General features: G+C 40.9%; 1 protein-coding gene across 6 annotated transcripts in view; it reads left to right on the top strand.

Annotated features, from left to right (window-relative positions):
• Positions 1–13535, top strand: part of EBF1 (EBF transcription factor 1) — a 395639-nt gene that overhangs the window by 290976 nt on the left and 91128 nt on the right. For 4 of the 6 annotated variants that reach the window (XM_032628415.1, XM_032628417.1, XM_032628419.1 and 1 more), the window contains one exon: positions 6915–7048. In XM_032628415.1, the coding sequence (XP_032484306.1) occupies positions 6915–7048 (134 nt within the window). The remainder of the gene's footprint in view (positions 1–6914; positions 7049–13535) is intronic. The other 2 variants (XM_032628416.1, XM_032628418.1) reach the window with 1 other exon arrangement.

Below are 13535 nucleotides of genomic sequence, written 5' to 3' on the forward strand. Positions count from 1 at the left end.
AAATAAAGGAAGGCAGAACTAAATCTGGTTAGTAAAGTTAAAGTAAGAGCATAAGTGTTACAAAGACTGCTCCATCTTGAGTGAGGAAACTGTCAAATTTGTTTATCTGTTTATTAGTTGGCTAGGAGTCTGTGGTGGGGTTAGCATTCTGAAAGTGAAGTTTGCACCCTCTGGTGCTAGGGTTCAGGTCAGGCATTATAACTGCTACTGGTTTCTAAGGCTTCCAGTTGGAGGGTGGGTGAACCCAGAATAGATTCACTTCCTGTACATGGTGAAAATACACAGAGCCAGGTTTCCCAGGAGAGTCAAACCCTCTGTTTGCCCTCTTCCCTGGCCAGCAGCTACTGGATGTCAGGATCAAAGAATGCAGGTGTTGCTCCTGATGAGCTGTGAGCAGTCAGGAAAATCATCATTTCACTTTAGAAAAGACCAGCAAAAATAATAGTTCCAATTAAACAGGAAGAGCAGATAACTGTGCACTGAGTCCAAGTGCAGGTACTTTGTGTCCCCATCCATCTCTGAAACAGGCTTGCTCCCAAGCACAACCTTACCAAAATCGAGTAGATACAAGGGAGAAAGGCCTGAGAGTTGATGAGGTCACAGGTGTCCCATAGAAATGAGCTGAGCTCATGGGTTTCACAACCTTTTCTGCCAAGTCTCAAGAATTTGGGGCAATAAGATTAAAGCTAATTCCTCATTTCTGAAAAGATTGCCATTAATATTCATTCCAGGCTAATGAGAGCCTTAAAAAAAAATTCTACTTTGTAATTACTGATGCCAAATCCACCTCCTCAGTAAGCTTAGCTATGTTAGCAAGTCACTGGGTTGGAAATTTCCTAGGGAAGTTTTACAATCCGCCTCATAATCTGCGATGGTGAGATTATGGTGTATTCTAGTAAATAAACTCTGGTTAGTGGGGAACTGATGATGACAGTAATTGTTATTATAGCAACTAGCGTCCTATGTGCATGGAACATAGTAAAACAGCAATACCCAAGCAGATACTTTCTGCATTTTGCCAGGAGTCTGTGAGGTGGGTACCACCACTGCTTAGAGCGGGTGACTCAGAGAGAGGGTAAGTGACTGCTTCAAGGTCGCACTGGGTGGTAGATGTGGAACTTGAAAAGCTGGAGCTCTGGCCCATTTTCAGATGCTGTAATACCCTGAATGTTAAAATCAACTTAACATAATCGCATCTTTCTGTCTTTACTCAGAAGCCATTAAGGGCTGGTGTTGGCATCTTCACCTCCATTGTAAGCATCAGTGTCTGCTCTGTAGAAATGTTCATCAGGAGTAGAGAGTTCTGGTTAACAGAATGCTGGAAAAAGAGGGTTTCCATTTTTTTTCCATATACCATACACAAAGAAAATGGAAAATAACATTACCTCCACTTCAATGGAACTTTATTTTGAGATTTGGAGTGGGATTAAAGCATTTCTAAATTTGTACCTTTTACCAACTGATTGAGCGTTGTTTCCCCATGGTATTTAAATACAGGGATGGAGAAAAGAGCCAAACACCACATCTCTAGTGAGGCTTCTGTAGTGGGACATCGACTGTCACAAAAGCCTCATTTTGGGGATAAGAGATGGTAAATGCTGCACCCGGGTCATCTATACAGCTACCCCAAACAAGTGAGGTATTGATCACAGTACAAAGAGATTTCAGAGGCAAAAGTAAGAGCAGGACCCTGTTGATAGCTGCGCACACCACTAATTCACCTCAATGGGCAGGCACCTCTGAGCTCAATTAACCCTTATTCCCAAGGCCCCCCATAAACCCCGAGGTAAACATGGTTCTCCCGGCCCTGGCTTTCTATCAGTGAAATAGATCATTGCTATTGGAGGCTGAGGGGCGATTCCAGTTTATAAATTCACCTCGCTAATAAAAAGCCTGATACTTCCAGTGTGGGTGAGCAGGCATTCGAATCTTGTAATACTGATTCTATAAATCAGTAAATTTCAAACTGCTGAGGCCATCCATGATTTCTTCTGCCTTCTGTGGCTATTGGAAGGAAATATAAACCCTCTGGAAGTAGAGCAGGTGATAGCAAATGGCCCCTGGTGCAACTGTCTGCACACAGAACATTAGTTGTTAAATATGTACTGGAGCCTGAACGATTTCTTTCTTTCGTTTTTTTTTTTTTTTTTTTTCCCCCCTCGTTCTACCCTCTCTTTTCCTTCTCACCGCAACCATTGTTCAGAAGCAAATTGGAAATCTGGTAATTAGGCCCTGACTCACGGTGTAGTATTAGAGTTCCGAGCCAAAGTTCAACACCCTGAAATGAAATTTAAACCAATTAATCTGTTAGATTTTTATCGCTTGTCCGTGTTTTCTCAGCAATTCCCCCAGCACGTGGCCTTTGATCAACTCTCATACAAACGCTAAAATGTGTGCCTGCTGCTAGCAAGATGGGAATGACATTAACATGGTACTCATAAAACAATCAGAGCAGAGAAGCCCTCAAACAGGCAGGGCATAGTAATATTTAATAAAAGCGCACACATAATCTTCAGAATTAGCATTTTGTGCCTTGCAGTACCTTTGGGAGAAGAGCTTTTATTTGTGGAGTGATCATTATTATAACAAAGAAGAGCTACCTAATAATTTCCACTTTAACTCTGCAATGTGCCACGAGCATTTCAGAGCCATTATGCTAAACTGTGGTGGTATAATCATGTTATTGTCATAGTTTGAAGGAAGGAAAAATCTCCTTTACTTGGGTGGCTGTTGTGAGTGGGAGGAGAGGTTTAAAAAAAAACAAAAGAGAAAAAAACACCCAAACTTTTATTTTTAATGAGATTTAGAACCAGGAATTGGCTTACTGTCCTTGTGGAGACCCAGAGTGTGAAAATTCATTGGCGAGGAAGAAAGACTCTTTCATTAATTAAATCAAGATTTGGCCGGTAAAAGTGGTTTTGTATTCAAATCCACTCCTCTCCCCCATTCTATAATATTTCCTTGGAGATGGAATTGTATTGATTATTACACTCCTGGGCTGGATTGAACTCTTTCATGAGTCTTTTCACCTTCAGATTTCACCAAACCCATCCACCGTGACTATTATAAACTATCTTCCCTCTGCATCTCTCTGGATATCCTGAGTGAAAGAAAAACAAGTCGTTGCAGACGTTCTCCGAGCTTTCTCAGAGAAAACATACCCCAAGAGAAGACGGAAGGGAAGGCTCAGGGTCTGTTACTTAGCACATCTGAGCTTAAAAAAAAAAAAAAGTAGTATCAATTTGCTCTAAAACGTATAACCTTTATGTTGCACAGAATTAAACGCTCTGCTGTTATTTTTTAAATTAAAACATATTACCTTAGTATGTGCTCACTGGAAAAATTCAAACCATACAGCTATCTGTAGAGTAGAATTTAATAATCTCCTTTCTCTAGTCACCTTCCTTTTTCATATGGACCCACTGGGGACAGTTCGTGTACATCCTTCCAGACTTTTGTCTGTCATACCTGTTCACACATACCTACACACGCTCATGCATATAGGCTAATAGATATCAGTTTTTAAGTTAACAGAATCACACTGTTCATCAGGCTACAAATTGATTTTTGTTTTACTTACTGACATATTTTGACATCTTTCCATGTCAGTTTATAGAAAACTTTTTTCGTCCATTCTAATGACACTCCACGTATCCTACGGTATGGATGTACTATAATTTATTTAATCACTCCCTTATTGGGGGCACCTAGACTTTTATACTGTTTACTGTCAATACTACAGTGAACATCTGGGTACTTGTTATTTTAGGCACGTTCGCAAGTACTTCCTGGGCTGCTTTTAGTCTCGCAAGTTTGTTTGTGACTAGGGTCAAAATGTAAGATGGCAGCCGATGAGTTAAATTTAAGTCCATAAACATTTTGTTTAGCCTACACATTAAAAAATATATATATTGAATTAGTTGCCAGCATTTAAAGATTGGGAAATTTCACATAAAAATCTGGGCTCCTGGCTTCTTTAGAAAGATCAGAAGACCAGGTCACACTGGGACTGCATCTGTGTGGGGATGCCAATGGCTGGAGCTTCCCCAATTCGGTATCAGCAGCCATCCATCTCATGCTTATTCTGAGACCCTGAGCTGCTGTATTCATTTGTGTTTCTTGCCTTGGCCTGTATGGATTTGTGAGTTCTTAACAACTGCTCTTGAGCCTGGTTCATTTAGCTAGTCACAGTGTTTTCTACCCTGCATTATTGACATTATAGCGTTCTTCATTTGCAGGACTGTCTCATGCATGAAAACTTAGCATCTTTGACTTCCAGGTACTAAATGCCAGGAACATCCCTTCCTCACCCCTCTCTCTCAGTGGGTCAGTCCATGATTCCTTTACATATTTTCCAATCTTCCCAATGGGGGAGTGCCACAGAGCTTCCTCTCAAGACTGCCATGACACAGATGTATAGGAGCACCTCTGGAACCCTTTGAGGTCTCAACTTAGAAAGGGCTGCCCGACTGACTTGTTCTGAGAATGGCACTTAGTTCCCTAAGCAGGGATAGTGGATTGTGTTGAGCATTGAGGTAGGATGGATCCAGGGGTGCCACTCTTTTCCTTTAGTACTTCCCCCGGCGCTTTTTGTTCCTCCCCCAAAGAAGATGGTATTGTATATTGTTTCCTCACCAGTTTTTCTCTTGAAACTTGATGCTCATTTACCTCTGACTAGTTGACGTGTACCTTTTCTTCTTGATGGTTGAAAACATTATCACTTTCCTTAGGAAATGTCTGAACACATACACACACATCTATACATACATGTACTTACATGCCTTCTATATCCTACAAATAACAAATGGAAAAAAGAGAGCTGGGGTCAAGTATAAAATTGGCAGTTCTTGACCATGTTATTATAACTTCTTTACAATAGGAGAGTCTGTCAAAGATAAACCAACACGCCCTTGTGTCTGCTTTTGTGCAATGATGAGAAAGCCTGGAGGAGTCCATACTTAACTAAAGGAACATGCTTGTGTGATTAAAAAATAAAATTTAAAAAATTAAAAGAAATCCCAAAGCTAATACAGATAATAAACACCAAGATTATTTTGTGGTTTATGAGGGCAATCACAGGGTCAGCGTTTAATGATACCATTGGATTCCACACTTTGCCATCAGGCAGGAATCTTTCAAGACCAGTTCAGTTAAACCAATATTCTAGTCTTCTCAGAAGTATCCGGGCATATAGTAATACCTTTTCTACTCCACTCTAGCAACTAAGTACTTATACTGAGTTAGAAATTAAGAATTAAGATTTTGAGACATTAACTAGAATGTTTCCAAACTGCTTATATTTTAAGAATTTTATATAGCTGTTGAATGTAGTTTATTTCTCTTATAAATTGCTTGGAATCATGCATAATATTCTATTATTAGTTTAGGAGTACTCAATTATGCATTTAAACGTGGTTACTTTTAAAGGAAGATTTTACGAAAAAGTCCTATGCCTGTGGAACATTGATCACCACCTTTATATGTGTCAAAAATTGAACAAGAATTTTCAAGCCATGAATCATTTACATTTCCTTGATTAATTATTTTGTTTTTAGGAGAAAGTGGGGGAGAGAAAAGGCATCTGAACTGCCCAGTTTTAGTTGTAAATGCATTGCTGTTAGTTCAGCCAACATGAAATGTTTAGTTTGGATATTTCCAAATTTCTCTGTGCAATTTTATAAGATAAATTTGACTCAAAATCAAACCCATTCTGCTTGTTTGTGTGGTGGCACATGAGCAATGGTTCCAGCGGGCTGGGCTTCATATTTTCTTTTCTTCTTGCAAAAGTTAAAGCATGACATTTTGCCAAATTTGACAAAGTCCAATAATTTTTTTGCCAGTTTCTTCCTGTTAAAATTAACTGGTGCTCTCATTGGCTTCAATACTTGGAAAGTCAGTCTAGGGTACTTAATAAACATTTTATTAAAGAGGAGGGTCTCACTTTCTCTCCTTAGACAATATCTCCTTTGCTTTAGAATTTTGCTTTGTTCCTTTTCATAAAAGTGATCATGAAAACAGCAGCATGGCATTGTGGAGTTAAAAATCCTCAGTGGTACGAAAGTACTCTCTGAGAGATTTCATTTTTGCCTAGTAATTCTGTTGAAAGCACGCCATGCTCATCAGGCAAACCACCTCTAGTGTGTTTGGAATCACAGTATTTGCAAATTATTTCCCATCTCCAAGGGCCATTTATAATGGAAAGAAAGGAGATAGGAAGTTTTGAAAAAGCCAGTTCTTGGGTTTTATGCCTGGGAATGACAACAAAGCAAAGGTCATGGGACTTTCTGTGGTTCAGCCCTGACTCAGCTATTTGGTTACATAATTCACCCTGAGTGACCTGCATACTTTGCATCCATAAAATGGGATCCATGACATTTATTGAAAAAAACGTAGTGACTTTTATTCAGGAATATTGCTCTGTTAGTGGTACAGACAGAAGGCATGGAACAAGAATGATGTTCTGCTCCAGCCTCCTTTCTTTCTTCCCTTCCCATCAAACAGCAATGTTTATCTAAAAAAATCTATGAGCTTTCTTTTCAGGAGATGTATTTAATTATGAAGCAATTCTGTGAGGTTTCCAGTGTATTTTAAAACATCACCCATTAAAAAAAAATCCTTAGCATTTCATAAATTAAATTTTGCTTCTACATTTTATTTCATAAGATTTCAGGTTTGAAAAAGATTTGGGTAACCTATATGTATCTTAATAGAAACAATGAAAAGCATGCTTTTAAAAACTGAAATTGCACCCTGAGGTTTCAGGTCCTAATGTGACTAGGAAATGCTGAGATCTTGAGGGACTTTCTGTTCGTGAAAAGATAAAAGATTTTTTTTTTTTCTTTTCCTCAAGTCTCCCATCATTAAAGTTTGGTTCTAACAGCCGACTCCTTCTCTTTTTCATGTGTGTTGAAAAGCAGCTACTCCCTGTATCAAAGCCATCAGCCCGAGTGAAGGATGGACGACGGGAGGTGCGACTGTGATCATCATAGGGGACAATTTCTTTGATGGGTTACAGGTCATATTCGGTACCATGCTGGTCTGGAGTGAGGTAGGTGTTGTCTGAACATTAATATCTAATAGCTTGGTCTAGTTGAGGAGACTGTCTACACTTGCATTTCTAAGAGAGTGTGTAGAATTTAGAGATGGCAGTCTGGGTGGGCCAGCTCCAGTCTACAGAACTCTGGAAACTAGGAAAGATGGGTTGGGTTTACCAGGAGGCATCACTTTCTACTGGAATGACTTCCATCCACTGGCCCATCAGCACCAGGAGACCTTCTGTTTTGTCATTTGTCCTCATGGGCTAGCCACAGTGTGGAGGTCCTATTATGTATTGGGAATTGGAAAGGAGATGCAAAGTCACAAAATATATAGGCAAAGCCCTGTTCAAACTGTAACAGGGTAGTAATCTGTGAACATTTGTAGATGGAGTCTATTGTAGGACCATCTTCAAGGATCACCATTCATGTGACAGTAATAATCCAGGTGTAGGTGGTTCTTGACTTATTCAGTGACTCTTCATCAGAGAGTGAGCAGTTCGCCAGGGGAACCTAGAAGAACCCAGAGCCCTAGGAGTTTATACCTCTCAGGCATCTCAGTGTGGGACTTCAACCATATGAAAATGACTATGCTCTGTTTTTGCAGTACTTTCCAAGCACTGTGATCATTATTTTAACCTGCAAGTTGACTTGTCTGGCAATAATCAACATTAGCTCAAATTACAAAACATAAGTATCACCATTCCTTAGAAGCCATGGCAAACTTGCCTTTGCTTTCTAAATTCTGAGCCTCGATTTCTTAGCCAGCATGCCCAGAGCCCCTTTTCTTTCATCTCCCCGAAGTTTAGAGTAAAAACAAGGGTAGAACTGCAAGAGACCATTGAGCTCACTTATCTCACACACTTTACAAGTGCTCATAGAATGGCGAAACTTTATTGAGACTTACTGGATTCTGGGCGCTGTGCTGAGTTCTTGACATAGATCATCTTAATCTTCCCTCTACACCACAAGGTAAATACTCTTAACGTGTATCTTTTCTTGATAAGGATACTGAGACTTAGACATATGTAATTACATCACCCCAGAGCAGCCACCCAGAGCCCATGGAGTGTGAGTGACACAAAGGAGTGGCCACACAAAGGAGTCAGTAGCAGAACTGGAGCTAGAACTCAGAGTTTCTATTTCCATTTCTGGTTGTCCTCCCATGACACCACTGTTTAGCCCATCCAGATGTTTTGATTGTGTTTTCTCTTTGGAGGGGCCACAGAGATAAGCAGAAAGTTAAGACTGTGACAGTTGAGTACATTTATCTTTCCAAAGCAGAGGCTGCCCTTCCTTTTAAGCCTTCTATGTGCACACCTCACTGCCAGTAAGCCGCTCCAGCAAGCTCCTTGCCAGCCCGTTCTGCCGCTGCCTTTGTCTTTCCCATGCATCCAACAAGCGGCGTGCTCTTGGCCAGAGAATCCAAGCTCCCTTAAAGCTGAATCAGAGATGGACTTCTCAGTCCACCAAACTCATTGCTGTCCACGTTAGAACAGCCCAGGTCTGGAGGTGGACTGAACTCCCCTGGCTGACTGCACCCCATTCTTTGTTGGAAACATTGGGTTGTAACATTAGAAGCATCACGTACATGGCAGATGTTTCTTCCTCGCTGCTGGAGACAACAGTGCTCACAAGGATAGCCATTCCCAGGTCCCCTGGGCTGTGTCTTCATCTCTTCCTACCCCTCATTCTTTTGCTTGTCCTGGACCTTGAGAAGAGGGGAAGAATAAATAGAATATGAACTTTTTATCCAGGTCGTAGCAGTCACAGTGAGGCCTGAGAAGTGGGGCTCAGAATCAGCCATAGTCTTGACCCCTGAGAATAAGTGGGGTTAGTGTGATGCTCCCTTTACAACCTCATGCCCGTCTTAGGCCAGGTGCACCACGTTGGATGTGGAATAAAGGACTTCAGCATATCAGGAAATTGTTAATTTTTCCCTGCACCTTGTCAAGGTCCCCCAGTTTCCTCTCAGTTCCCTCACTTTCTTGCCCTTTTTGGGGAACACGTAAGGGAGGTTAAATTCTACCTCAGATTTATCTAAGTTGCTTTAAAGGATGTTTCCATATAAAAATCAACGCAAGTCATGAAAAGGAAAGTCCACTGAGGTGATACCTTTGTCCTCCTCCCTCATGTGTCCCTCCACTACCCCTGCCTTGAGTGTACCAGAAGCCCCTCGTGATGGATCTGGGGGGTCCAGCTGGGAGGTGAGGGTTGGAGGGCGCCTGCTCCTTCTTTGCCCGCCTCCTCCTCACAAACTGCTCTCCTTCGTGGATATATCATAAATCAGCTAGGACTCTTGCCTGGTAAAAGCCCACTATGTAGTTTCCCAAAATATTTTAGCTAATATTCTTTTAAAATAAATAAATCCCCTGCAGCATTAGCAGTTGGGCGTCTGGATGGAGGACTTTAATTTGGCCTGTTATCATCATGATGGCCCTGACATTTGGAAAAATGAGTCTTGCAGAGGTGAACTTTTTGTAAATATTCTAAACTATTTATAAATTCAGATTTTCATCCAGGCTGTTTGACGGATATGATGTTCTCTCTCTTTTAGTGCAGGGAGAGAATCTGGTACTGCTCCAAATCCCCAAATCCACTGTATACTGACGATAAATTGAGAAGTAGCTCACATTTACTGAGGGTTTTCATGCGTAGGCACTTTATGGGTATTATTTTTTTTGATTCTCGTTATAGCCCCATGTTACATACATATAATAACTAAACCAAATGTCAGAGAGGGTCAGAGATCCACCATCACACTGACAGATAGGGCTAGAGATGGGATTGAACCACAATGTATGTTTTTACAAAGGAAATACAAGCCCACGTTAATGAGAGAGCAAATAGGTAGAATCTTGAGAGTAAGGAAGGACAGGAAGAAGAGAGGGAAAAAAGACATGCACAGTAATCCAGGTGGTACAGTAGTAGGGGTAGTAATAGCAACAGCAGTAGTAACTATGACTGTTGTTTTTAGTCAAAATTAAATTGTGTCTTTTATTTTGGTAGGGCCCAAAGAAATTGGGGGCCATTTCTCCAGGCTTCCACTGGATAGAATCAGAACTTGGTAACTGTGACTATTAAGAGAAGGTATCTATGAAAGTAGAGTATGACTAATATTAGCTAACATTCATTGAGCACTTAGTTCCTGCCAGGTACTATGCTGAGTGTCTGCCGTGGCTCTCACGTGAACCTGGTGACAGCTCGCATGTGTAGCATGTATAACATGCTGTTCTCATTTTACTAACCGGGAAACTGAGCTTGCAGAAGTTAAATAAGCTGTTCAGTTATCAACTGGTGGAGATGCGATGTGAACCCAGACAGTCCAAATCCAGGGCTCACCTTTTTAACCGTCCATGATTTAGCCTATGCCGAAATTTTTACCCTAGGGTTTTACCATATCAGACCAGGGTGGAATTGCCATTGATGCCTTACACTTGATGGTATCTTAACAGTTACTATCACCTCCCAAAGTAAGCTAGACTTGTCATGTAGAGAATCAGAAGAGCGGTCCCTTCATTTTCTAGTTGTGTAAGTTTGTGGGTGGAGCCGTTGGCTTACAGGAAGAATTTATCCTTATGAAGGGTATATGCTTTGTGTTAGAGGCAGAAGACAACCTCTTCTTTTTCTATATGAATGACTAAGTTACTTGTATATTTAAGACAGTTAACCTGTCTGGGCCTCTTCTCTAGAGTAGGACCCCAGTCTATTCAAATTCTTTGTCCCTGGCCACATTTTCTCTTGAGGTTATGCCACCTCTGAGATCTAGTACTTTTCATTTTAAGTAGACTTTTATCTCTTCTCCATTTCTTCACTCTGTCGCTCAAAGCACGCAGGCAGCGGACTGGTGGGCCAGGACAAGGAGATAACACTTTAGATTAGCAGCTGATGCTATTATTTCGAGTCTCTTTTTAGCTAAAGAAGTTTAAAAAAGAGCCAGAGAAAATAGGGCTGGCTTCATTTACCCTCATCTGTGCCCTTCCTCTACCAACCCAATCTTTTGCAATGAGTAGTTCATTTTAGCTCACTGATGGCCCCCAGTTGGGAAGAAGACAGGTGGCACTGTCCCGTTCCTAACTCAGGGCTGCCTTCTGTGAGCTCCCAAGTTTGGGGTGAACCACAGGGCTTTCCTGTGAATTTGGTTTGCTATCTTTGTTACTCTTCCTTATTGCTTCTCGCCCTTTCTCTTCTCGTTTTACAAAGCAAATTATTTTCCTGATACTCTCGTACTCCTTGTCATGTCTTACACCAGAAGACTTAAAAAAAAAAAAAATCTTTGTAGTGTTTTATATATAAACCCAGAGAAACCAACAGGGTTGATGTGTGCTAATGTTTAATGTGGGTTGAGTTTTTTTCTTGAATACACATGTACTTCATTGCTTTTGCTTTTGCTTTTCTACCAACCTGTGATTTGGAGGGGCAAGGGGCTCCTGCTACTGGTTTGTCGAGCCAATTGTTATTTTAATATCTCCTTCTGAATTCCTCTAATTTCTAAACAATGAGTACTGGTTGGCTTACCAGCTGGTGTGGAACACTGGGGTCGGTACTATCCGTGATTAAAGTGAGGCTTTGTGGGATCTGGTATATTATTTAGAAAGACAGCTTGCTCTCATGTAGCAAATTAGAGAGTTACATAATATATTTATGCAATCTAGAGTTAAATTTGTGGTTTAAAATTCCAGCTAAGGTTCTAGAAGGCAGAGAGAGTAGTGTAGTCAGAGGTAGACTGTTCCAGTAACCAATCAGGTTTCTATTATGTCCAGGTGCATCTCTGTGCTGGACATTTTAGGCTCTCACAATCCTTTTAATTAGTCACTGAAATAGCTGAGAGAATTTATACAGCTTATGGTGTTTAAGCTGCCTGTAGAAAATGTCCAGTGGTAGGATTGGCAGGGAGCAGAAGGTGGCGGGCATGGAAGACAACCATCCAAGACAGGATTTAGATTTCACAGGGTAGCAGTGGGCTAGGAGCCAGATAGTAATTATAATCCTTCCATTGTCCAGTCAGAGCACCTATATTTTAGTCATTGTTGGTCACTGGACCTCCATCTCAACATCTGAAAGTGAGGGTCTTAGACCAAATCCTCTTGGAAACCAGCTACAATTCTAGTCATTCCTTTTATCTAGAATTCATTCCCTTGAAACCCCCCCCAGCAGTAAGAAGGGTGGGAGTGAGGATGGGTGGGAAGTAACTTCTTCCACTATTGTTTTGTTCTTCACTTTTAGAACACACTTGCAGTATACAATATCATGTTTATTTTGAACTTCATCAAAATGATTTAATTAGCCCCCAAACTGGATCTCCCTATTGATATCTCTTCAGTCCATATTTTCACTCTCTACACTTCACATTCTGGTATCTGATCTACACCTGAGACTTATACCACAATGTTGCTCTGATTCGTCTTCCAGATAGTTCTATGGAATATACCAGTTCTTTCGGATTTTAATAGGCACCCCATGGCAGATGGGGGTGGGAGGTTTTTCCCAGTAAATTTGGGAAACGTTGAGTCAAACAGATTCCACTGGTCCTGTCCTAGAGTTTCCGAGGTACTTATATGCCCTTTGACTATCTAAGACATAGTATGCAGCATGTTCCAAACTTTGTGACCACAGAACCTGTTTTTTCGGGGATCACTTTACAGGAAGATATACTGATAATGGCTGAAGTATATTTAGATTTCATGTTAATGAAGTGAAGTCATGAAACCCAATTATGAAGTGATTGGGCTGGTGTAGATGTAGGAAAATCTGCAATATTTGCAGAGTATTATTCAGATTAGACCAGCAACGTTTGGAGCCATTATTGTTTAATCCTGCAAGGCTCTGAACAGAATTTCTCTCATATTTTACATCTGGTTTTAGTCCGCGCACACTTGACGTTAGATGCCATGTGATTTTGTAGGACAGCTATATTTAAAGATGGCCAGGACCGCTTAGCTCAGATGGGATAAGCCAGCGTTACATTACTGTATGAACCAGTTAGCCTCATCCAGGGGCCATACACTGTCTTTTTCATCCAGATGAATGTTTTCTTCAACGGCATTCCCAGAGACAGGCAGAAGGCAAAAGAAGCCACTCTTTGGGAAACCTGTGGGTGACCATGGTCAGGTAAATAGCAGTTTGTGGGGCTGAGAAGCAATTTTGCTGCTTGAATCCGGAAGTCGGAAAATAAGGTTTTAAATGCAGTTATTGATTTCTTCCCTTCTTCCTTTCCATATCTACTTTCTATTCTCATGTGTGCACATAGCTCAGAGGAAGGACTGTAAATTTAAAAAAAGAAAAATAGTATTTGCTCCTCTGTGATATCAAAAAATGAATGACTACAACTCATACATGCTCCCACTGTGAGTTTCCCAGGCCTTATATCCGGCCTTGATTTTCACTGAACCACATGTAGAGTCACAAAATTTTGAGGGCTTTGAGGAGCGTTTCCAGTCATCAACTGCAGCTGTTTTATTTTGAAAGTGAGGAAAAAGAGGTTCCAGCGCCCGCCGGTGC

Source organism: Phocoena sinus, chromosome 3, assembly GCF_008692025.1.
Source record: "Phocoena sinus isolate mPhoSin1 chromosome 3, mPhoSin1.pri, whole genome shotgun sequence".
Classification (NCBI taxonomy): Eukaryota; Metazoa; Chordata; class Mammalia; order Artiodactyla; family Phocoenidae; genus Phocoena; species Phocoena sinus.